Source organism: Tenebrio molitor, chromosome 2 (assembly GCF_963966145.1).
Source record: "Tenebrio molitor chromosome 2, icTenMoli1.1, whole genome shotgun sequence".
NCBI classification, from domain to species: domain Eukaryota; kingdom Metazoa; phylum Arthropoda; class Insecta; order Coleoptera; family Tenebrionidae; genus Tenebrio; species Tenebrio molitor.
Window position 1 is genome coordinate 29,671,196 of NC_091047.1, and position 26,305 is coordinate 29,697,500.

General features: G+C 32.8%; 1 protein-coding gene across 2 annotated transcripts in view; it reads left to right on the forward strand.

Moving 5' to 3' along the window:
- Window positions 1–26,305, forward strand: part of side-VII (sidestep VII) — a 395,213-nt gene that overhangs the window by 206,367 nt on the left and 162,541 nt on the right. For both annotated transcript variants that reach the window (XM_069039626.1, XM_069039624.1), the window contains exons 2-3: window positions 2,520–2,652; window positions 18,928–19,136. In XM_069039626.1, coding sequence (XP_068895727.1) covers window positions 2,520–2,652; window positions 18,928–19,136 — 342 coding nt within the window. The remainder of the gene's footprint in view (window positions 1–2,519; window positions 2,653–18,927; window positions 19,137–26,305) is intronic.

Below are 26,305 nucleotides of genomic sequence, written 5' to 3' on the forward strand. Positions count from 1 at the left end.
GGGGAAAGCAGGTTATGGAAGGAAACGAGATATTTTTCAGATAAATACCCAAATTTTGCCCGTGTTTCCTTCGAAGATCTTCCAACAAACTGAACGGGTGAACAATTCCCAGCTCCACAACACTAAAAATTACATTATTTTTCATTTTATTTACTCAATAATTCAATAAGCAAATACAAGTTTTCAAAATTGATTAATTTTAAATTTCACCAAATCAATTATTTAAATCGATTTACCAGTAAATGTTTACAATTAGATTGATATCGCTCATTTTGTTCGACAACTGCTTTTTATTAGCAGCTGTCCTCAGAAACATCTAACAAGATGGATTGTTTTTTGTGTGAATAGCGTTTAAATTGAACGGAAACATCCCAATAATAGTAGAGATATACCCGTGGTTGAGGATAAACATGCATAATTCCTCTGTGGTACGTATTAAAAAACATATACAAGGTGTCCCAGCCAAGACTTTCGAGCCTAATATCTCGGTTATTTGTCAACGGATTTTTATGAAATTTAAAATGCAGATATTATAGACGGTGAAGAGTAAAATCCCATTAATGCAATAACCCAAGTCTTAAAAAGGTCATTTTTACATGCGTTTTTAAAATTTTGAAAAACTTACGATTTATATCAAAAAATTGATCGTCAATGAAAAATGCTGTAAGAAGAAACTCGTCCTTGAAAGACGTCTGGTTTACAAGAAAAAAGAAAAAAACTGTGTTAAACGTGGCTGCAGATGCAAAAACGTAGATGCGTATGAAACAAATGCGCACTATCGCCAAATTTTGGTCACCCCTCTTCGCACAAACGCAGGTGACATATTTGACGTTTATTTTTCTAACCTTACAAACACTTACAAAGTTAAAGACAAAATTTGGACGTAATTTATTATACTGGATGCTTTAATTCTTCTACAAAGGACTAAAACAGGATCGGGATATTTTAGCAGGGTAATTTGGTTCACGTACGCTTCCTGTGTCTTCAAATAAATTGACGTCTCTCTGAACCTTAAATTTTGTAAAGCCCACATTTAGATAGTGTTCCACGAAAAAACGAACTGTGTCATTGAAGTTCTTACGACACTCTCCGTAGGCAAAAATGATTTCCCTTTTCAACAATATTGAAATTTCTGCCATTGTAGTCTATTTTTAGAGTATTTTCAATAAATTTACACAATTTGACTTTACTAATAAAGCGCGTCTACTTTTGACAGATTTTAAGGGGTGTACAAAATGTTGATGGGCAACTTTTCATCAATTGTTTCAAAAAGTAACTGCTCAAATACCTTCAAAATTAGATAAAATTTTAACAACAAAATCTAATCTTTTCGTGAATCAAACAAGCGATTTAGTTAATTTTTTGTGTAGACACCTATTTTTTAATGTTTAACAATCTAATAATAGTTGCGCTTAATTTTCAATAAAGGAAACGTGTGTTAAAATTACATTTTTTAACTTGAAGTAATTTTATTATTACTAATGTAACCTTCACCGTCTAAAATATCTGCATTTTAAATTTCATAAAACTCCGTTGACAAATAACCGAGATATTAGGCTCGAAAATCTTAGCTGGGAGGACACCTGATAATACGTTTAATACAAAAGTAATAATCAGATTAATCCATTTCTTCAAATAATTGATCCGCTTTATATTTATATTGTGGTTTCTGTGCTTTTTCTGCACAAAAGTATTCTAAAAATAAGTTCGAGACAATTGATTTTGTACAAAAAGAAAGCTAGTAATAATTTAGTATGTACTTAATAAAAAAAATCTGTATTGCTTTTGTAGCTGGTGTTTTGAACTTTTTTATTGTAAGTATAATTTGTTTTATTTTTACTTTCATCATAATAATGAATTCAATGTCACGTTATTAAATTAAAATATTTTTTTTTGAGTAAATAAATACAGGGTATTTCACGAGTGATAATGAGCCCGACGGAATTGAAAATGCAACCCACACTACATTTACGAAAAAAGCTGGCTACTGAAATTTAAATATCCGACTTTTTTTAAATGTATTGGGGGTTGCATTTTTAATTCTGCCGATCTCATTATCACTCGTGAAATACCGATTAGTTATATATTAGTTATGTAGTATGACAACGTAGAAGACTAAAAGCAATTTAAAAAAATTGTACCTCAAAAATGAAATGTCTTTTTATTTTTTGACAGAATTTTTTAAATATTTTTTCCGAGTTCTGCATGCAGCCAGTAGCTCGTGGTTAAAATTATTCCGTGTATTTCAGTTACACCCTGTATATTTCAATTGGAAAACTGATGTAAACTATGATGCAAAAATTGAAAATGACATTGTACGACCGACAAATTTACTTTAATGATCCTACTTATTTCTTTTTGTTGTTTGTCGCTGAGTAAATGCGGAGAAACATTTTCAACTGAAATAAAATAGCGCCAGTTACTCGTCCGCTCCAATATCAGTTGCCCCAAACAGGACGAAACTCTTGATAGTTTATTTTGTAAATTGTCGTGTAGTTTGATGAGTGATTTCGTTTCAGTTGCGACGACCAACATCGAGGTGGTTGCCGGAGAGCCGGTTTACCTTCCCTGTGATATATCGACTAGCGACCCCAACGATCAAGTCTTGCTGGTGCTGTGGTACCGAGAAGATTTAGGGACACCCATATACAGGTAGACATCCCAGTTTATTAATATTACATGAGATGACATGTACGCTACAACGCTTAATACCTGTAATTCGATGCAAGTACCCGTGAACATAAGCATCGGAGGCGTAATGTAGTGTTCTGGAGGACAATTTGATAATAAGCCACCATTCCATATTTCAGCAGACATTTCGCTAATAAACGATAACAACCGGTGCATAAACATGTACACATGTTGAACAATTAGGGAAACTCCGGAGCATATACTTTTAACTTAATTAAGGAGTTGAGAAAGTCTTAATTGTAAATAATGGAGTTTAATGTAAACTGATGTTACAACGTATAAGACTAGAATTACCAAATGAATTAAATTAGAACTTTGGTGTTGCTTTAACCTTCTCGACACCACTTTTTGCGAGATTCATCCCAATTGAAAGGCTCAAATTTCATTTTATATATTCAAATTTAAAAGTTATTGATACAGAGTATACTGTAAAAAACTGAAAAAATTAGATGAGAACCTTAACTTTTTTTCCATTTGCATTATTTAACTGAAATCAATCTATAATTTTAATTAACCCAAAATTCAACAACATAAAAACAATAAACATGCAACAATATAAATAATTATTGATCATTAAGAAACAACAGAAGTTCTGAACTGAATAAAGTAGAACAAGAAACTGCACATCCCAAGGATCATTCATTAAAATAAAAGACTGTAAATTTAATTTTCATCGGAATTAAAAAATAGTTATTTAGACAACGAGTGTTAGAAGTGCAACTTTTTTTCATAAGTGTGGAAGTTTATTAAACGAGTCGTAGACGAGTTAAATAATCCACACGCATGAAAAAAAAGCACGCTAACACGAGTTGTCTATAACATTTTTTAAAGTTTCATAAATCAAAACCTATTTTAACTGTAATTTGTGCTTCCATTTTGGTCAAGTGCGGTGGCCGGTTGTGGTAACTAAGGAAACATTATATGTTTATTGTTTTAAAATTTATTTGTCAGTTTTATGTCAGTCTCAATAAAAGTCAAAATGAGTGATTCAGATGAAGATCCTGAAATTACTAGTGGACTAAAGAAAGGTGGGTTTAATGTTACTAATTGTTCTAATCGTTATTTCAATTTTCATTTTGATAAATCACTTCTCGGTAGAATACGTAGGTACGAGTAGGTATATCGTTCATTCATGGATTAAAACCAAGCAGTTAAAAAAAGTTGCTGACATCATAACTTTTTTTCACTAAGTGAAAAAAAGTAATACTTCTAACACTAAAATCAATAAAAAATAGTCAACTTTTTTTAATGAAATTTAAAAAAATATTTTTGTGCAGTAAAGTGCAGTGCAGAAAAAACTCAATTGATTTTATAATTAAATGATTTTGTGCGCAACTGTACGCGAAATAAGCACTTCACGTACCCAAAACAGGCCGCGAAATTCAATTTCGCTGCCTTTGCTGTTAACGACAACCGTTAAAGTAAACGTCATTTTAAAGTTGATACAAATCAGAGCTTCCATGTTTTGTTGTGTTTTGAGTTTTAAATTGAATTCAATAAACATTGTAAAATGAACTTTTACAAATGGTTTATTATGTCAGGACTCAGGAATAGTCACTATTAGTACAGAATTTTCATGTTGAATATCATCAACAGACATTTTGGTTAATTCGTCTTTTCGCAAGGGGCAGATGATACAACTTATCATAACTTAACCTTCCACAATTAATAATTTTCGTCACTAGCTTTTAGACTTTTTCGCTTAAAGGGGCTCACAACACAAAAAATGATTTTTAACTGATTATGGTATTTAGAAGAATGACAATTTTAAGCATAAATCACGACCAGCCAATTTTTTTTTTCGCGCCAGTTTCGTATAAAAACAAGAATAAACATAACTGCGTGACGTCATTGGGCAGTAGCAATGACACGGGTGGCGGACGGCTAATGCATCAGTCCAGTCGTAAAATAAGTAAGTTCAGGGCGACACTGCAATCAGGTTTAGATTTAAAATCACAACTGTCTAGGTAATGCAATAGTTTATTTAAATATGTAGTTCTATACATTGTTATTTTGTTACATAGATTTTTAAAAATGAATATAAACAAAACTATTCAACCCTATCAATTTGAACCGGAGAATGATGAAAATGACGAGGACTGGAATAATGACAATGATGCGAATGTTGATAATAATTTAGAACTGATAACTGAGGGGAGATCTGGAAATCGTTTATGGTGTAAATGCGGAGAATGTTGTGAAATGGATAGTGATGAACAAAGTGTATGTTGTGCGGAATTTGAAAATATAAAAATTTGTATGCAACATTATACTTGTGTGAGCAAAAATCCGTCATTTCCAAAGCTTATTTTGGATATGGAAGTGCTAAACGTAAGTCGGCAGTTGTTAGGAACAAAAACAAAATCAAAATGGAAACAAAAAATGTTGCATGCCGACAATCCCTTGAACAAAACTTGGAGATACGTTGCGTATAGACAATTTGTAAGCTGGATTAACGCTTGGAAACCTATAGGCTACAAAAATCGTGTAGTTATTCCGTCGTGTGTAGTAAAAAACATTAGACAAATTTTTCCCGAGTGTGATGAAAAATATGTAGGATTTAAAAACTACGTCAACGCAAAATTCCCTGCATAACTTTACTAACAATACACAATGTACTTATTCACTGATTTAACGAAAATCTAGAAAAATGTTTTTTTTTTCATATCTTCTGTCGGCGGTCGTGGTAAAGGTGCGATGTTTTTCGGGACTAAGAAATCCGGTGGTTGTTGGCACGGTATTGTATCTTCCTTCCACTTTGTTTTAATAATTTGCATCAAATTAAATTTCCACTCTTCATTAGAACGTTGAAATTTATTTTTCACAACCCAAGCTCCTGATGATTTCGAAAACATATATTTTTCACCGACTTTTTCTTTATTTACATTCCAATTGTGGTCCATTATTGCTATGACCGATCGAAGATACAATCCATTGTATGAAAAATGGATTCGTTTAGGGGCATATTTTAAACGTAGATTATGATAATTGATAACTTTCCAAAGCACCCGTGTGTACATAATTTTTCGCTTGTTGTAAATCTTTCAAAAATGTTTTATTAAGAATAATTTTCTGCAAAGCTCGATATGAATCTCCGTTGCCATTCAACCATTTCTTTTTTCTTGCTTCATCCGGACTTAACTCTTCGTGCTCACAAGTATACATCTGTCCATTTTCGCACCATTTATGTTTATTTTTTATGTGAAATAAAATTGAAGTAAATTTTTGAAGTAAACGCGAACCATCTTGTCCGCATGTCTGTACAGACCACCACAAATGATTGTTTATACTGGTTTTCCACGCCTCAATTTCAGGATATTTCCTCTTATCTAAAGATTTCAACTTTTTCATCAGACTTTTTGATAGATGCCACACGTCGAATTCGTGTTGGACATTAGGATAATGAGTTTTTAGGAAAAAACGTACACCCTTGTGTCTATCACTAAGAAACAATTCGATGTTGCAATGTTCTTGTGTTATCAACTTGTTGAGTAATTTTTGGCAAGCTGCTTTTTCAAGTTCGCCCTTTATAACACCTTTCTGGAGGAGTTCAAAATCTATTATGAGGCCCGAATGGAGGTCCATTGTAGAATATATTATGTATTTTGCAGAAAATCCAGGTGAATCAAATTGACCGTCTCCCGCTAACCAGATAGGTTCTTTAGAATTCTTCAACGTATTCAGATTTTTTTCTCTTTCAACGTACCACAAGTCCTTTATAACTGGTCCAACAATATTATTAACTATCTTATCAAATATACTTCTGGACATCATTGCCATCTTAATGGTGTTACAAAATGATTTAAAAGGAGTGAAAAGAATGCCTGAGAGAAGTAAGGACGAAGCTATCAACACATTTCCTTCCGGTCTTTTGCCTACCATTGGTTGGGAATACCAACTTCTTTTGTTTCCGCATTCACATACTAATTTTACACACAACATACTACCTTTTGTGTAACTATTTAGTTTTTTTATTACAGCACCACATTCTAGACAAGTTTCTAACAACTGTAGAATAGCATCTCTGGATACAAAGAAATATTCACCTGCAAACACGTTTTCAGTTTCAATTTTCTCAGAGCACTCACTAGTACTGTCACTGTCATAATCATCATCACAATATTCTGATTCACAGGGTTCATAATTGCATTCATTTACCGCGTCAGTGTTGGTTTCAAAACAGTTTTTTGCTTCAACATTGAAATTGCACGAATTATAATTTCGATATATTTCGGTACCTAATTCACACTGCACACTTTTGCATAGTTCATTGTATTTTTCGGCACTGTCTGCAGAATTAGTTCCTGGTTGGGGCTCTTCGAAAACACATTCTAATATTTCTGACACTAATTCCTTACGTTCTTTTCTTTCATGTCTTGCCGGTTCGTCAAGGTGGAAGTACAAATTTTCTTTGAACTATTTTCTATTTCTTCATTCGGGTTTTTAATGTTTTTTAGCTTTTTTGATAACAAACAGCGCTCACTCGTTATGTCAGAAATATTTACCGAAGGCACACTACCAGGTTTCAAAGAGGGTAAACGAAATTCTTCATTCGACATTAACTTCACTTTCATACTTTGAGATTCGTTAAAATCTGATTTCCTAAAATGCTTTGAACATATGCGGCTATTAGTATTAGGATTAAAGTTTTTTCGTTTGCAATACAGAGTCCACTGAGCGTATTGTTTTGGAAAGTTTTCACGATTCGGAAATCTATGAAAAGCGATACCATTTTTTCGATTTGTGGATTTACCAGACTCACTGTCACAACCAAAAACACTGCATATAACCATTTTCTGTAAATAACCTGGCGGAGCCAACTGCCCAATGACGTCATGAGAATTTAATTATTGCCGTTATCGGGTTAAAAAAACATAAACGCAATAAACAAAGAGCATTATCGCTGTTTATTTTTTAAGGGTTATTTTTTAAGATAAACATGTTTTTTGTGTTGTGTGCCCCTTTTTAATACCCAACTGTTTTGTTTTTTTTTTAAAGGTATCAACTTCAGAAATTTCGTTACGTCATTGCCATCCCGTATGTTCAGCTGGAGCTTCAACATTGAATACCTGCTCCGTAAACTTGAACTTTTCAATATTTTTGATTTTTCCAGTAAATAAACCAATACAACATTTTCCCACACCGTTTTCACATTCTTCTTGTTACACCAGTCTCTAAAGTCACTGTAACATTTTTTTATACTGACATTTAGATTTTTCAGGCATAAAATAGGCACTGCACAATTTATAATATTTTTTAACTCTGGAGGAGTACACGGAACTAAAATATCGTAATCTTCTTCCGACATTTATACAATTTTTTTCAAAATGAATTGTTTTATTTATGTCATTTCTATAGCGACATGCCGACATGTAAGCCGACTTTATATTTATTGACAGCGAAGGAAATTTTACATGTTCATTTTATAATTACAAATTTTCGGTTGTATACACCTTGGCCGCGAAATCCATGAACATCCACGAGATTGTCTGGCCTCGGCCGCGAGCGGCCTCGGCGACAATTTTTCTCCCGGTACGATTCCGCAGCTTTGATATACGAGTACATACCTACAATAACTATTTCGAGTCAAATATTTTAAATGTTTATTTTGCGGATTTAACCATCTAATTATTAAAATTAACATTTGAAAAATATTAATACTTCTGGCGATTATAATTTCATCTTAATAACTGTAACACGTAATATCAATTTTAATAATCTCTATACACACCTGCATGATTTTCTAAAAGTTCGGGAATGAGCACAGAGTGCGGAAAAATTAACAGAAATTAATTTACATGAACGTGGGAGACTCAACAACAAAATTGTCTTTTAGTCTAGTATTCTGTAACTGCTCCGCTAAATTTTAAAGGCAGTTACTCGTAAATTCAGCTGTCAAAGCATAGCAATGACCAATCAGGACTTGAAATTTTAAATTTTAAAAGACTAAAATTTTAACGCCCCTTTAAAAATTACAGAATACGCCCTTTATACTGTTAAAAATATCCTAGATTTGTTGTTGGCATAATAACTGCACAAATTGCAGTTCTTCTAATTAGTAACTATCAAAGGCAGGTATGCAATTTGCAGTTATAATCCATGGATTATTTCGGAACATTTTTGCGAGTTTACCCATCTCTTTTGTTGCGAAAATAAGCAGGAGTCGCTGACGAGTAACAAAAGCATGAGCGACAAACGCGGAAAAATTCACTGAAACTAATTCGCTTGCATATGGAACATTCTACAAAAAAATCGCACGCTAACACCAAGTAATTACTTGAGGCAATGTCAAACCTGTAATGTTCCAGTTTTAATATAACAATGACAAAATAAAATGTTCTGCCCAATGGCACACATACAAATATTTCCACATTAATTAATTTCTAAAATGAGTCAAAAGTTTTTTTTTTGTTCTCGTGATAACCATTCCAAATGTAAGTTGAGTGTTTTTGCAGGCTTGCGACAATTCACAAGAATGTTTGCTTTTTTGTCAGAAAAAATTATTTAGAAAAGAAATAATGGCTTTTTTTAGAAGACTTTATTTTCAAGTCAAAACATACAATTTCAAAAAATGTGTTCTTGATGCGTGCTGCTATACATACCGGGTGTATTATGAAAAATCTTTGGTGCTGTAACTTCCTTATTTTTCATACGATTTTAATAAATGATGTCTGATATGTCAAACAAAATCGTTTTAAATGGGCTACAATTTGAATTGATCCAATATTTGTTCTTGAGTTCTGTTTTTGACAGATGATAGTCAACTTTTTTTTTCAAATTGCACTATTAACTTTTTTTGCAAACAACCATGATGCATAGAAACATAAAGAAGAAAAGCAGTCACATTAAACAGTACTTAATAAAAGTGCATTCTATCTAATTTTGCAAAGTGACTAAGAGAGCTATGGACATTCCAGACAATGTCTATTTGACTCCGGCCGATAACAGAGATGATTTAGTAAGAAGTATCGTAGCAGTCTGTGAACGTATACCACCAGAATTTTTATTAAACGCCGCAATGGGCGTCAGTGGAAGCTGTCGAATGTGCCTTAATGGAGGTAATTTCGAACATTTGATATAGTAAAGTTATGGTTACTTGATTTTTGGAAATTCTATTTTTTTTTATTAAAAACAAATTTTTGATTTTTTATTTTAATGTTTGTGTATTCAGAAGATGAACATCTATTAGAATAAAGATAAAAAAAAATATACAGTGCAACTTAAAAAAACAAAGTTAGCTGCGGTCTGTCAAAAAATATAATGTGGAAAAAAAATCATAGCATATCGAGCTATAGTGTTTCTAAAACGATTTTGTTTGACGTATCAGTTATTAAAATCGGATAAAAAATAAGGAAGTTATAGCACCAAAGATTTTTCATAATACACCCGCTACAGTCTGTATCCCCAAAAAAGAAGACGAGTCGATAACTCCGTTATTTATCGGAGGATTTTAATTACCTGTACACCAAATTAAATGGTTGTTGATAGGCTACAAAATGGCCTAATAAATTCAAGTATAGCCCCATGGGCTTCAAGGGTAAACTGTCAAAAAATTTTTTTTAAATGGGATTACATTTTTTTTTTTTTTGTAATTCTAATAGAGATTTTTATTCTGAAAACAACAAGCTATCCCAAGTATACACTTAAATACCAAAAATTCACAAAAAAAAAAATTAAAAAAACGCTACTATCGTCTAATATCCGTTCACGTTGTATTGACCGTCAGTGGTGCAAATCGCACACACTTGGCATTAACTTTCATATGAGTTGTCATAGCAACAGGTCAGTCATTTGCACCACTGACGTTCAATACAAAGTGAACAGATTTTATGTTCCATTTTGCGCTAAACATTGGCGGCATATCTGCGCAATCCCACATGTTACTATTTGTGATTTGTTTTTCCAGCTACCTTAACTTGGTTATTACATTGTAATGCAATGCATTTTGATAGCTTTTCGCTTGGTGCTCGTCATTTGTTTCAAAAGTTAGAGTAATTTTTTTTTATGTGAAGGTATACTTGTGATACATTGTTGTTTTCAGAATTAAAATCTCTATCAGAATTACTAAAAAAAGGTATGTAATCCCATTTGAAAAAAAATATTTTGACAGTTTAGTCTTGAAGCCCTTGGAGCTATACGTGAATTTATTAAGCCGTTTTGTAGCCTATTAACACCCATTTAATTTGGTGTATAGATAATTAAAATTCTCCGATAAATAAGGGAGCTATGGACTCGTCTTTTTTTTTTGGGGACACCTGTATAAAGTGAGCGGCAAAAGTATGGAATAAATTCCCTAAAAATTAAACAAATTTTTTTTCAAAAAAATCTTTGGACAGGTCAATTTTAGTTTATAAAAATACATGTTTTAGTACCAAAGAAAATTCCAAGCAGTCATTTGTTTTCGAGTGATGACATCATCGATAGTTTTTTTAAATAGAAACCCCCTATTTTTTTTCTTGATTCTGATAGTCCTTTTAATTGTTTAAATGACAGTGTAAAAATTTTGTTATCTTACTAAGGAAATTTTTGAGAAAAAAAATATTAAAGTTGGAAAAAATAAATTTTATAATGAACAAAAACAAGTCAAAAAATCATGTAGGTAAATCAAACAGTCAAATGTTACTGTCAATTTCATTCGTATGTGTTATTTGTTTTACAAAACGTTTTCGAAAATGACTCATTTGACAGAAACACAACGTATAAAAATTTTAATTTTGATTGGATGCTGGGATAAAACTAAAACAGGGGGAATTTCTTCATAAACTTGCTTATTGTCAACAAGCTGGGGGATGACAATTCAAACATTTAATTCCATAATTTTAAGTACTAACACAGTTTTTGACTTGTTTTTGTTCGTTATAAAATTTATTTTTTCCAACTTTATTTTTTTTCTCAAAAATTTCCTTATGTAAGGTAACAAAATTTTTATACTGGCGTTTAGACAATTAAAAGGGCTATCAGAATCAAGAAAAAAAATAGAGGGTTTCCATTTAAAAAAAGTATCGATGACATCATAACTCGAAAACAAATGACTGTTTGGAATTTTATTTTGTACTAAAATATGTATTTTTATAAACTAAAATTGACCTGTCCAAAGAAAAGATTTTTTGAAAAAAAATTTGTTTAATTTTTAAGAAATGTATTCCATACTTTTGCCGCTCACTGTATATTTTTTATACAGTGAGCGCCAAAAAGTTGGAGTAATGTAAATATTTGCTTCCTCTTTGAGTTTTTTATTGCGCGTAAGGGGAAAAGGACGGAAAACTGAAAATAATCGGAAAATGTTTCTTCTAGAAAAATAAAACTGACCTGATCGAATCTTTTTCGGAAAACTCAAGAGAGAAAATATTACATTATTCCAAACTTTTGGCAGGCACTGTATGCGTATAATTTTAAGTATTTTCTCTGGAAATAAATAATGAAAATATTTTTTAAATGAATTTCATCTGCGTTTTAACATTTAACGAAAAAAAAATCTGAAAAATACAAGATTTACGGCCGGTTGCACTAACGTGAGTTAAATTTAACTACAGATTAAAATATACGAAAACATTGTTATAACAATAGGTAACTAAAGTAACGAAACATTTTAACCCACAGTTAACTTTAACTGGCGTTCTTGCAACCGGCCCATAATTTTTTTTTTGGTTTTTCAAATTAAATAAAAATTAATTTTTACAAATATGTCAAAAGTTTATACATACTGTATATTATTTTGGATTTTAAATATGTATGTAACAAGATTCCCAATATGCTCTTAATTTCACTTTGCAATCTAATAGAAAGTATTGTTAAATTCACGAGGGTGGTTCATCAATCATCACACATCAGTTATTGCCTTGACATGAAATTGAAAACGGAAAAATGTATAATAATTTTCTTTCGCTGCATGGTTTAAAAGTACTTAAAAATACCTCCATTACCATTCGAAAAGAAGCTAAACAGTTTTACATTTTTTAATCAGCAATGTCGTTACGTCAAGAACGATAAAAGGTAAACCGTCGTCCTATATTTAAATTTTGTGCAATTTTTATCCTCCTTCGGAAACACTATTCTGTAATATATTTACCGTTTGATATTGCAACACCAGCAATCGATCTATTTTTAGCCTGCTCTGTTTCAGAGGTAATTACTCGTATGCCAATTAGGGTATAAATCTGTAAGAATTAGGTCGTAAAGCTTTCAGAATCCTGAAGCGTCAGCCTGTGCTGAATACAAAGCAGTTTTCTTCTCGTTGTGAGGTTGATGCATCACGCATTCTGCAGTCTTGCTATAAATATTAATTTTTGCGGTCTTATACTCTGATATGCACTTTTTGCTTCTAGTTGCTTACTAATTAAACTATAAATTGAGCCTTCAGCACGGTTTAGCCTTATTACGAACAAAACCTAATAATATGCAGCGAAATTTTCTCTCTTTTGACTTGCTGGTAAGCTTTTCTAAAAGGTAAATGTGCAAATTCATTAAAAAGTTTTACTCACACAAGTCCAACATCGGATTTTATCGAGGATTTTATTCTTAACATTTTCAGGGCGCCTGTAGGACAAATAGAACACTTCCGCATTGTATTGTATTGACCGACGACAGATTACGCAATGAGAATGTTAATTTGTTCGAACAAATAATTATCTCACAAAGTTGGAGGGATTTTTGGTAGTATTTTAAAATTATTACACGTCATGTGATTAAAATTTTTACTTATAATATTCCGATGCATAGATTCTACCCGAAAATTTTTTTGAGTGCATTTCTGACAAAGTTATTAATCTGTCAGCAATACACGAAAATAAAATTTTTAGGATATGAATGAATCTATGCAGAGGGATATTCGGCAAGAAGATCGCATGAATACATTAACCATCAGTGAACGACAAAAAATGTATCTAAAGTTTTTTAAAAATATATAGGTACCAAGACTGTAGAATTTTAACTCCTCAACAAATTGAACTCTCATTTATAAAAATGTAGTAATTTGAATAAAAAAATTTAAATTTTTGTTATACTGGAAAGTGGAAACATTTTTTTTGTTCGACGCTGTCAGAATTTGAGAATTTTCTCCTATGTGAACGGATCTTAATGTCACCATTTGTCAAAACGAAACGTCAAGCTAATTTTAAAGATTTTAAGCGATTTGGAGCCTTTAAGGAACTCGTCGAACAAAAAAACTTTCTTTCTTTCTCATTGGATAGTAAGTAGATTCATAAATGCGATTTTCAACAGTAATTACCATCACGAATGTAATTCGGCGTGATTATTTTTTAAACCATGTCAAATCTCAGAAGCGAAATCTGAATGGTACTCCATTATGGCGACGGTGCTGAATTTTTAAGGTTTATATTGAAACAAATGGCTGCGCTACCTTAACAACGAAAAAATTATCGCGGTAATTAGCTACTAGCAAATAGTCACTCACTAGTAATATCCCGAGTGCATGTCAAATTATCGACATTTTGACATGCAGGAGAGGATATTTTGGCAGACTATTTCCTGAGAAAAATTTACATGATAAGTAAGTACAAATAAACGTAATTCTTTTTAAAATATAAAATTAATACCAAATGATTTTTTAATTAGGACTACGCGAAAATTTGGCACTAGTGCAAATTATCGATAATTGCACTAGTGCAGTATTATCGCTGTAATTAGATCGCTATTAGCTAAAATTCAAATATTCGAGCCTTTTGATTGGCTTAAATTTTTCGAAGGAAATAGTCAGTGTAATTTTGATGCTATTGGTGCATTTGAAATTTTTCCTCATTACGTTTGGCTGACAGGACTTTTTAAAAAATAATCAGTTACATATTTATTCAAGAAACGAAGAGATGTTTCTGTTAAATTTTACTGTTTTCCACTTTGTTCAGAGCAGAATAAGCATCTTACAAGCTCGTAAAGGTATAATTTTATATGATTATAGAGGGAAGGAGGCAATTCGAAACGAGGGAATTACATTTTGATTGTGGTTTTAAGTGTGTTGTCACGTATATAATCTGATTGTGAAACTGTGAAACGAACACATATCATGATATCATTTATAAGAAACTTAATAAGAAACCATTAACAGCATCAAATATTCTAGTTATGATAAGAAAAGAAGTCAATTATCTGTTGTTGCTTATATATTTTTTTAATAAAACGTGTTTGTGGTCTAATAACAATAACACATCATGTGTGGATGGGGTCAGATCTATGTAAAGAACCCTTTTTGAAGGATATACTCGAGGATATACTTATTATTTTGAAAAATAATTCATATGAATTAACCCTGCGTTACACGGGTGCATTACTAGTCACACGAACATACGGGTTGGGTCTGAGAGACCCAAAATTGAATAATTTTTTTTGCAAATTAGATCATTGTTTTTAAGTTCTATTGCTGTTATGTTATCCGTTAGTGTGTCTGTTTTTCGTATATCCATTTAATTATTACAAATTTCAATTTAAAAATATGCTTTGCATTTTTGGCATATATTTGTTTATTTACGTTTAATTTTTTTCATTAGATAATACCTGACACCCTTCTCTGAAGTCCCAAAAGGCATAAACAAAAATTTGTACAGAAATTCAAAGTTTTCAAAAATCACTGCGAAAATTATCCACACAAAGAAAACAAAACACCACGGTGTATTCTAATCATAACCCAGCCCTTTAAAATTTACAAAAAAATTTACTTTACAATCTTTGCGTTGCTTACAGCGTCCTAGAATATTTGCAGGTGGTTCCGGGCGCTATTCCTCCGGAAGTCCGATCAAGCACATTGCTAATTCTCCAATGCTTCCTTTTAGGTGTAGATCATTCCTTGTTTATATTTCTTAATTGAGGCTATCGTCTTGTGCTTATTATTTGTTGTTTTGTTTGTTTGTTTTTTTTTCAGCATATAAGAATAAAAAAGTTACGCGATGACACGGGTTGGGTCTCACAGACCCAAATGCCCTCCAGACCAAAAACGGCTCAGGAATTATACAATCTAAAATACACCAAAAGTTAAGAAGGTACTGATGAGCCCAGTTAAATTACTTAAAACATAACGAAAATATAGCATATCTTTATATGATCTGGGTTTCACAGACCCAACCTGTATGACGCAGGGTTAAACAGATGTATTGAACTACATATTATTATCCATGAAGTACAAAAAGTCAAGTTTCTTATTTTTTTCTTGTAAGATCTGTAAGTTACAGTTGGATTTATTAACATATTATTTATTTATATTTTAGTAATCGCAATTTACTCTTTTTACTTGTAAATATAATATATGAAATTATATCAGAATATTTCCCTTTTATCACACGAAATAAATAACATAAGGTGATGTCTCAACTTTTTCATTTTAAAGTTTCTTATTGAACCAAAAATAGTTCATGATTATGATTAGCGAATTTTTCCATACTAACTTTCTAGCATATCCTCGGAGCTGAGAACTCAATTATATTTAGACATTTCTAGATTTCCCTAGAAGGTATTGTTCAACCCTTTCGATTGCTGCTACAACTTTCTCGTTTCTTAAAACTTTCTATGAAAGAAAATAAATGGTGATTTACCGGATTTATCTTCTAGCACTTTGAAGCGTGTGATGAAGTTTTATACCGGAAATTATATTCTCTAGTCGCTGAACAAATGAATGTAGTTAATCTGTAGCTTTAAAATATTGTCTTTTTGCTCAATTTCTTTTTTGTTTTCTTTCGTTACTGGAAATATTAGATGATCATTCTACTTTCGTATCATATTTTTGTTATTTATAAACTTTTAAAAAACTTGAACATTGTTTGAAAACAATTAAATATTTTTTAAGGAAGAAATTTAAAAAACTGATTTTTGAGTGGCGTTGATAATGTATACATATAGTATTGTTGGTCGCTTTTTTCAAGCGCAGTTTCTTTACGGCAATATTTTAAAGACAAAAGATAAAATAAATATAAATACGACAATATTGTGCATTTTATTAATCAACTTGAAGAAGGTCTTCTTGCAGTTTTCTTGATTTCGATTGTATCCCATAGATTTCTCTTTCGTAATTAGTCGGGATCACGCTAAGATGTCCTGAAGGTTATGACTTATTTTAAACATATCAAAACATCACTTACCCACACGCCACAACAACTGCGTGATACTAATATGTTTGTGTTCATTTTTGGAAAACGTATGTATATTGTGGTCTATCAGCACAAATGAAACAATGTCACTTAGAACAGATTGAGTAAAATGTGGCGGTTCTAATGAATTTTTTAATAGAACGTAAACTATACAAAATTACAAGCATCAAACGCGTGGATATTACAACATGATCATTGATCAGGCTGCAATTTACGCTGCAACCTCCTCAATTATGATTTATGTTATGAAGTACTCTTCTGAGGCGATATTGAGTTCATTCGGATTTGAATGGAACGAATGGTGTGAAATGAATAAAAATTATGTATACCTAATTGAGGAGTATTTTCGCGGAAAATGGTTTAGTATGAGGTTTCTTTAAAAAAAAAAAAAACAATATAAATAAATTATGGTTCTAATAGAAGAAGTTAGTGCAGAAAGAAATAGATGTATATTGTTAGTTTTAATCCTCTTGTATCAGGTCTAATTGTAAGTCATTATTAGCATGTGACGTAATTCTTAATCTTTAAAAACTCACATTTATAATACCAGTAGTCCAAATTATGTCGATTATTTTTCAAACTGGTCACGAATTATCAATTGTGCTTGGGAATGCATCCACGAGTGCGTCAGCACGAGTGAGATTCGCAAGCACAATTGAATGAGTGAAACCAGTTTGAAAAATAGTTTACATAATTTGGACTACGAGTTGTATTCGGAGGACTATTCCATGAACCAACTTTGGCAATTTGACAGCAAATCGGAAGAAGAAATTAACGCAGAAATCGAAGAAAATTTTTCCAACAACACAAAAAAGACACGTGAGTCCATTTGGAAGCAATTCTCAAGGCTGCATTCATTTGTTAAAAATTATCGCTGGGATCACTAGTGGTATTACCGATACAATTTCCACGGGTGGGAATCACGGCCTCCTAGATTTAACGATAGACTTTTAGCCTATCCGGCCATGCGCATTCGTAGTTCAAGGCATTATTTTTGTTTTCTAGGGTGCGCTGCGGTACGGTGCATGGTTGGTTGCCTACTAGCATTTATTTTTTTAACAAAACTTTTTTTATACATTTATGCAATTAGAAAACAAGTACAACGGAAACTACACACGGTAATAAAAGAGGTACTGCAACGGTTGACAAGTGTTCAATTGCTTGATTTGATGGATTTGAGTATCGATAAGTATGCAACCAATATTACACATTTTTGTGATTTAACTTTGTTTGAAAAAAGGCAACTTAGGTGCTCCCGTTAAATGTCATTTCGAAATCACAAAGATTTTGCTGACGCGCAGGGCCGGATAAAAGACTTGTCTCTTGTCATATCTAGGAGGCCGTGGTGGGAATATTCGGTCCAATTTTTTGAAACCATGGTAACAAGTGTGTAAAATTGTGTTTTTTTATTGGTCCATTTTTAACAAATGACAGGTGAATGGAATAGTCTCAAATATTTGCTCATTTGTTGAAACTTGGTACCTTTGAGTTTGTTTTAATTAGGAAACCGCTGTCAATGAGTACAACTTTGCTGCTACGACAACAGCCCTAAAAGCTTTGTTTTAAAATAAATGTCCTGCATTTATAATTTGAAAACCACACTTATGTTCGCTGCAGTTTATACGTCCACGGTCCCATTAAGTTTTAATTAGAATTTTTTAAGCCAAATTTTCTTTTATTCGTCGTTAACCACATATTAGCTCAACTACTACTCTCTAAAAAGTCCAATTAAATTAGGTCGCATTTTATCTAGGGAAAAGTTTCATAGAAAAAACTGGACGAACAAAATGTCAATATCCCACGTGTTAGTTCGTCCAACATTTCCGTCTCAAATTCGATTCTGCACCTCAAAGAAATAAGAAAAAAATAATTGTGTAGGTGCAGCTTAGAGAACTTGATCGATTTTCGCGATCATGATTATTTAGAGCGCCTCCCCCGGGACTGGCAATCTTATCAGACGGACAGGAGCGAAAAAAAATGCTAATAAAACTTTCCCGAGCAAGATATAAGAAAATTAGATTAGTTTTAGAGTAAACAGCCTACTTTGCTTGGCAACCTTTTAAAGCCGGGAGTGTTTCGAGCAGAAAACTTTAGCACCGAACTCAAACAATCGACCGGAACTTAACATAGTTTCCTGTATTTGCAGTGTGGACGGACGAGATCGAGACTTTAGCCTGGCTGAGCGTTGGTCCGATGAAAATGTGTTTGCGAACAGGGCTTACTTCATGCCGGAGAAGCAACCCGCCGAACTGGGGGTGGACCATATAAGGGAGTCCGATCAGGCGGTCTACAGATGCAGGGTCGACTTTAAAGTGGCACAGACCCGGAACAGCAAAGTCAACCTCACGGTCATCGGTAAGTATTGATTCTTCACGTGATGGGCTGGGACCGAATAAACACGGGCGGAGATTAGTTCGGACAACGCTGACATTTGCATTTTGCCTCGAGGCAAAGTTCGTGCGCTGTTCTTGTATCTAGACCAGTTTAGTCTTGCCCTAAAGAAAAACATTTCTGCTACTCCTAGTTTTTAGAAGAATTTGTTGCACTTACCAATATTCTTTTTTTTTTAATCTCCAAAAGAAACAATCGCTCTTTTATGCCCCATTTTTGTCTTAAAGCTTTGCAAAGCAAAATGCTCTGCAAATCTGTATAGATCAAAGAGTAAATTCCTGCTGGTTGCATTCACTTAAGCCGTCTTCGTCCTGCCGCATACATATCCTGCGATAATCTTGGACGCGTCTCCATTTGCATGTTACATGAAACCGAGTTAAATCTTGCTTTAATCACTATCTCGTCACCGCATAAAAATATTCCCTTTTTATGCTATTTACTTCTAAACGGAAATGCGCTGTTTCATCGGCCTCTAAAATTATTCAGAATATGCACGAATGATAAAACAAAATACAATTTACATAAACCACATGAATAAAATTGAATTTATTCTCATTTTTTTCTGTCCCAGCGGTGGAAAAAAATAATAAACCAACACGTTCTGATATTCTAATTTAATGTATTCATACATTGTTGTGGCATCCCATGCGATTTAAACGAGAAAATAAGTGGAAAGCCGTCCGAGACCAGTGTGATTTAAAAACATATCATATTAAACATCTAAACAGGATGAGCCAGGTGAAACATGACACATTAACGAAGGGAGGTTTCCCGAGGGCCAGAGGCTCCTGCCGCACACGGCATAAACACGAAAAAGAAAAATTGTTTATTAAAAAAGTTACAAATATGTATGTAATGTTTGACTTTTGTTTCATCTGTAAAATGTTTTTTCAGTAGCCTCAAATCAAACGTTTCGGTTGTCTTTTCAGGCTTCAGCATTGTCATCTGCAGTAGTTCGAGGAGGTTGCCTTAGCCTCGGGCGTTTTCATAATCCATTGATTTGTCCTAATTGTTATATTTTATCAAGACAATACCACAAGCAATGTTTTTCACGGTGCTGAAACGTTCTTCTGTTTTTATGAGACACTTAAATTTATTTTCCTTCCCTCCGTCGATTTGAAAGAAATATATCTTGCGGAGGGCGGGACATACATCAAGGGAATAGAAGACAAAAAAACAATTAGGTATATAAAATAAGAGATCTTGCGGATAACACACAAGAGTACACTTGAAAAGCGATTCTTTTTTTAACATTTCCAACACGAACCGATAAATTTTCCATTCGAGATGTGAAGATTTATGAAATAAAGTTGTGCTTTCAGTCGCTTAAATTTTCTAGATAAAATCTTTAAAGTGCAAAATGCGCGTACTTCAAACCATTTTCATGGAGTGTTTTAAAACAAAGTTTACAAATCTTACATGTTTACACACACTTATTGGGTCGATTACTGTTCATTTAGCAAGGTAGTTGCTCAAATATTTTTCAACAGGAGTAAATAATGCCGCTCTCGGGAAATATATGCCAACATTTACTATCAAATCATGCCTTAGAAATTTTTCATTTAATAATTATTTTCAAAATTATATTTTAATATAAACAAACAATTTTTAATGCAACATTTTTTTCTTATTCCGAAGTTGTTTTTTAATTTGCTTAAAGGAAATATTTTCCTTTCATCGTGTTTAATCTACCATGTTTAAATAAATTCCTGGTTAAGATCTTTCGTCAAAATTTTTCTTTTGTCACGTCATATTTTTCATGAAAAATATTTTTTTGTTCGACACTGTCAGAATTTGAGAATTTTCTCCTGTGTGAACGGATTTTGATGAATTTGACAACTTGTCAAAACGAAACGTCAAACTAATTTTAAAGATTTTCAGCCATTTGGAGCCTTTGGGGGAGCTCGTCGAACAAAAAAACGTTGTATTCAACTCGTTCTTGTGTAATTTGCGCTTTTTTGGCACTCGTGGACCTTTAAAACTCTCGTTTCACTCGAGTTTTAAACTGGCCCACTCATGCCAAAAAAAGCCCAAATTACACACGAACTCGTTAAATAAATAACTATTTTTTAACTAAAATGGTTTACTCAACTGAGCACAAAGCGTTATTTTTGTAACGGTCAACGATGAGTGTCCACAAGTTGTCGTTGATTATAAACTGTTCGTTTGATTGTAAACTATGGATTATTTTGGCAAACTGGAAGCATAACAAGAAGAAAAAGTAGCAGAAGGCCAACAAAACGTACTCTAGAATTTGTTGATGCAGTTAAGGAAATTATGGAGAAAGAATCAAAAACTTCCCTCCGTCATTTATCATCAAGCCAAGCTTCTGTGGAAACCTACCGGACAATATTTAAAAAAGGATTTATATCTTTACCGAATGACTTCTGTTCCGGAACAGTTAGCTAGTGATTCCGCACAAAGACTTCAGTTTTTAAACAAGTTGCATAATGATGATGCATCCCTAAAGAAAACAGTTTTCTTGGTTTTATAAGACAGAATATGTGAATTCATAAAACATGCGAACACGGAGTGATAAAAACCCACAATTCTACAGTCGAATGCAAAAAAAGTAGACAAAAACAATTTCCTGTAATTGTTTTTCCTCAAAATGTTATTGCATAAATGTGGCTTTTCTAATACCGAAAACTTCTTCTCACTTTTTTGCATTCGGCTAGGCAACCAAGAATACAGTCGTAGTCAACTGCCAACCAAAATCGAAAAACTGGAAGACTGGACCAAGCAGCCGAAAACTTCTTGTCTACTTTTTTTTACATTCGACTGTACATACTCCTACGTTGAGCGCTTTCACTCGGAGAAATTTGCCATTAGTGGTTGGCGACTAATGAGGCCAATTTTGAACATAGTAATCCACGTCACTGCAAGAAAATGAAATTAAAATAGTAATTATTTTAAGTAACATATTGCTTCATGATGAACGACAAAGGGACTATATTCAGCAAGATGGAGCAATACATCCTTCTACTTAAGCCACTTTGGAGCCACTAAGACATTTTTTAATAATCGACTCATCAGTTGAAAATTTAATAGCTCTTACATTCACGTGACTTAATTCTATGATTTCTATCTCTGGCTTTTCCTAAAAAAATACCATTTATTCTACACCGTTAAGAACTTGAATAATTGATAAATGTGGGGAAATTAATAACACGCTAAGTACATGTACTTCAAAATGTTATAAATGCAATAAAAAACAGAATATGTCATGTGGAAGGTGGTGGATACATTGAACACCTTTTATAACAAGAAAAAAAGGCTACGGTGTTGGTGGCAACTATTTTTAATGTTACTAATAAATTTTGTCGTTGTTGTTCGATCAATAATAAACTTCGGATAGTATTTTCAAGTTGTTGAAAACAACGACAGAACTACCCATTAAACTAACATCACATCGCAAATTTATAATTAGGCACAAGTTGTGTTTTCATCGAATTAATTCGCTTGCATCAGCCGCTTTTCATATTTATGTCTCCATTTGGACGGTGTGCTTTCACTACATTTGAAATTCATTGTGACCACCTGGGTCTGCCGGCCATCATTAGAGGCAAACCATGAATAAACGTTCCTCCTAAATTATCGAATCGATTTTCGATTATGTAAATGCTTACAATAGATACCGTTACGGTAATTTTTCGAATTAATTTCACCGCCGCACTATTACTACGTCTCTTAGCAATCACAGAGAATTCCTTTCATCGCTTCCGGTTGCATCTTTACAGTGCACCAAACTTCCACCGAGTTTGATTAATATTCCGTAGCTCTGGAAACCCAACTGAGTCCCGAGCCAATTCAAGCCAGAAGTTCCACTGCAGATTCAGATCGTTAGTTAATCTGCATGTGCCCTCAAATTTTTACGACTTTTTTCAAAACTGAATGAATGTATCTAATCGAGTTTTTCCAATTAGAGAGAGTTATTGGACGGAAAATGGTTTCGAAACTCAAAATTGACAGATATCGGAGTTAATTTCTTACAATATTTAAAGAGCAGAGGAGTGTTTTATAAGGGTGCTACCGGCAGAATATACTACAGTTTAGACAAATAATGCAAAAAGCATAAATTAATGGACAATATTTGAAATAGGGGAGTGGGTTTTGAAACAATGAATAAATGTCAAGCTGTAACAATTTTGATGTATTGTCTTAAGTTGTTGGCATTGTACAATTAATTTAAGCAGTGAAAGGGCCAGAACAAATCCACTTAAGGAATCGTGTTTACACGGTCCTTGAAAATGTTATGAAGGAGGAAAACCTACTGAAAACTTGCCAAAAACTTTGGCAGAATATCAGATCGAAGCATCTCAACGATGAATGCCGTCTAAATGTTTCTCAGTTTACAATATTATGAAAGAGTAGAATAACCAAATACAATGAGACACAGTTGAAACTAATCCCTGTAAGATGCAAGAAATCGAGAGTTCTCAAAATATAAAAGAAAGTTTAGAGAATGATCCTTAACTTTTAGTAACACAAATACCGCATCCAAAGTGGAGTATTATACACAGGACAAACAGTTAACTTCCAAGTCAATTTTGCGGCAAAAAGAAAATGTTCACTAATAGTTATTTATTTAACGAGTTCGTGTGTAATCGTGGACCTTTAAAACTCTCGTTTCACTCGAGTTTTAAACTGGTCCACTCATGCCAAAAAAAGCCAAAATTACACTAGAACGAGTTGAATACAACGTTTTTTTGTTCGACGAGCCCCTTAAAGGCTCCAAATCGCTAAAAATCTTTAAAATTAGCTTGACGTTTCGTTTTGACAAGTTGTCAAATTTATCAAAATCCGTTCACACAGGAGAAAATTCTCAAATTCTGACAGTGTCGAACAAAAAAATGATTTTTTGGTGGGGCTTTTAAAAAATCCTGTCTTTTCTACTGATCTACTGATTTCGGTTGTATTCTTTACATTGCGATTAATACTAAACAAATTTAAATTTACTTCACTAACAATTTTGTTGATTTACTTTTGCACCAGACGTTACATGTACATAGGTATAAAGCTAAGTGAAGAAAACTCAGTAAGCAACCTTAGTATAGGGTGATTCATGAAGTGTGATAAATATTTGAACTTGTGTTAGGTCCATATTTATAGACGTCTGAAAAAATAAAAAAAATTCTACTGCGAACACAGAAAATAGAACAATTTGAAAACCTTTTGATAGTCACTGTAAAAGCTGCAAAAACAAATTAATAAATGGCATACAAAAAAGAACAAAAACTTTTTCCAGTAAATGTGTAAGCGCAAGTTTAGAAAACAATCACATTCATAAAACTGGTTTCAAATTCCGTATTTCAGTATCGATACAGGCACTGGCTCGACGAATTGGAAATCACGCACTCTATTACGTGGATTTGACGAATTGTTCTTTCTGCATTTTTGACCTGTACATGTACATAAAGTTAGCCCACAGTATTTATAGGATTTGAATAAAAAAGTTGTTTTATGTGAATATAAAAAAATCACAGGGTACAAATCCGGTAAATGGTAGCGTCCCCATTTACCGGATTTGTAAAACACAATCATTTCTCAAAATCCATCTTTCAAGGAATTTATAATAATTAATAATTGATCCTTCTTATTATGCATGCAGCATTGTAAGAAGGTACAACATACCACGTTACGTATCTAGGAAGATTTCATTAGCGTGTTGGTAAAAAAATTCTGCTAATCTTTACCGATCGTAATGCACTGGTTATCGGTGTTAGGTTTATCGAAGGACGACGCACAAAATTACATTCGACGAGGAAAGCTTCTGGTTTTAACGCTTGGACATTGTGAAGATGATAGGAATGCAAACCTTGCTTATATAAAATTCTCCAAATGACAAATTGGGAAAGTCCTGTCTGCGAAGCAAGTCGTCTACTGCTAATACATACTTGAACTTGCTTCCGCGTATCCAAAATTTCTCTTTCCCCTTCTATTCTGCTATCTCTTTGTGAGGGTCGATGTCACTACGACCAGTAGAACACATAGGTATTGCACTCTTCTTGAAAATGTACGATTTTCTGGTACACGTCCTCTAGGAAATTTCTCCTAGTGCAATACCAAATACTTCTTTATAACATCAGTTTTCTCGTTACTATTAAATATTAGTCAATGTTTTACACACACATTTAACCTTCAGCAGTGACAGAATTAGGTAAATCAAATACAAGACTCACAAAACTGACCAGCTCAATATAACAAAGAACACTTGTGCGTTGGTGACAACAACTGTTTCTTTAGCTTCTTATCATTTATCTTTACGATTACATATTTCAAAATATTTTTTTTTATTCGACACTGTCAGAATTTGAGAATTTTCTCCTATGTGAAAGGATTTTGATAAATGTCACATCTTGTCAAAACGAAACGTCAAGCTAATTTTAATGGTTTTAAGCGATTTTGAGCCTTTATGAGGCTCGTCGAACAAAAAAACGTTGTATTCAACTCGTTCGTGTGTAAATTGGGCCTTTTTTGGCACGCGTGGGCCATTTTAAAACGCGAGTGAAACTCGTCAAATAAACTACTATTCTATAACACCGTCAAATAAAGATTTTTGAATAGAAGAAAACAAATTAAAATTTTTCAATCTGATAAAAATCTGAAAAAATAATTATTCAACAAAATTAAATTTTTGAGTTAGTGCTAAAAATATTTGAATTAGGTATACAATCTCTTTATTTTTTTTTTAATTCATATATTTTTAATACAATTTATATCATAATTTGATGGCAATATTGTAAACATCTCAACTGAACTTAGCATAGTGAAACACTTTCAATTAATTTTATTATTATTATATCTGCCATTGTTGCACATACCATTATCCGTGCTTATTCTTAGGAATTTACAGGAAAACATTGCGGATTACCCTTACTTAAAGAGAGAATATTATAAGTCGGAATAGGAAGAATTCGAATATAGCGATATTTTGTGGAATCTTTGTAATTCTACTGCCAAAAATCTAGTAAAACACATAATTTTTTTATGTGGTTATCTAGATATAGTTTGCCCAGCGAGAGATTGGTTGACATAAATATTACTAAATTCTACGTAGAGAAAGTAGTACCTAACCCACGTAAAATTTCAAATATATCATTCCGCCAGTAACATTTTTGCCTTGAAATTAT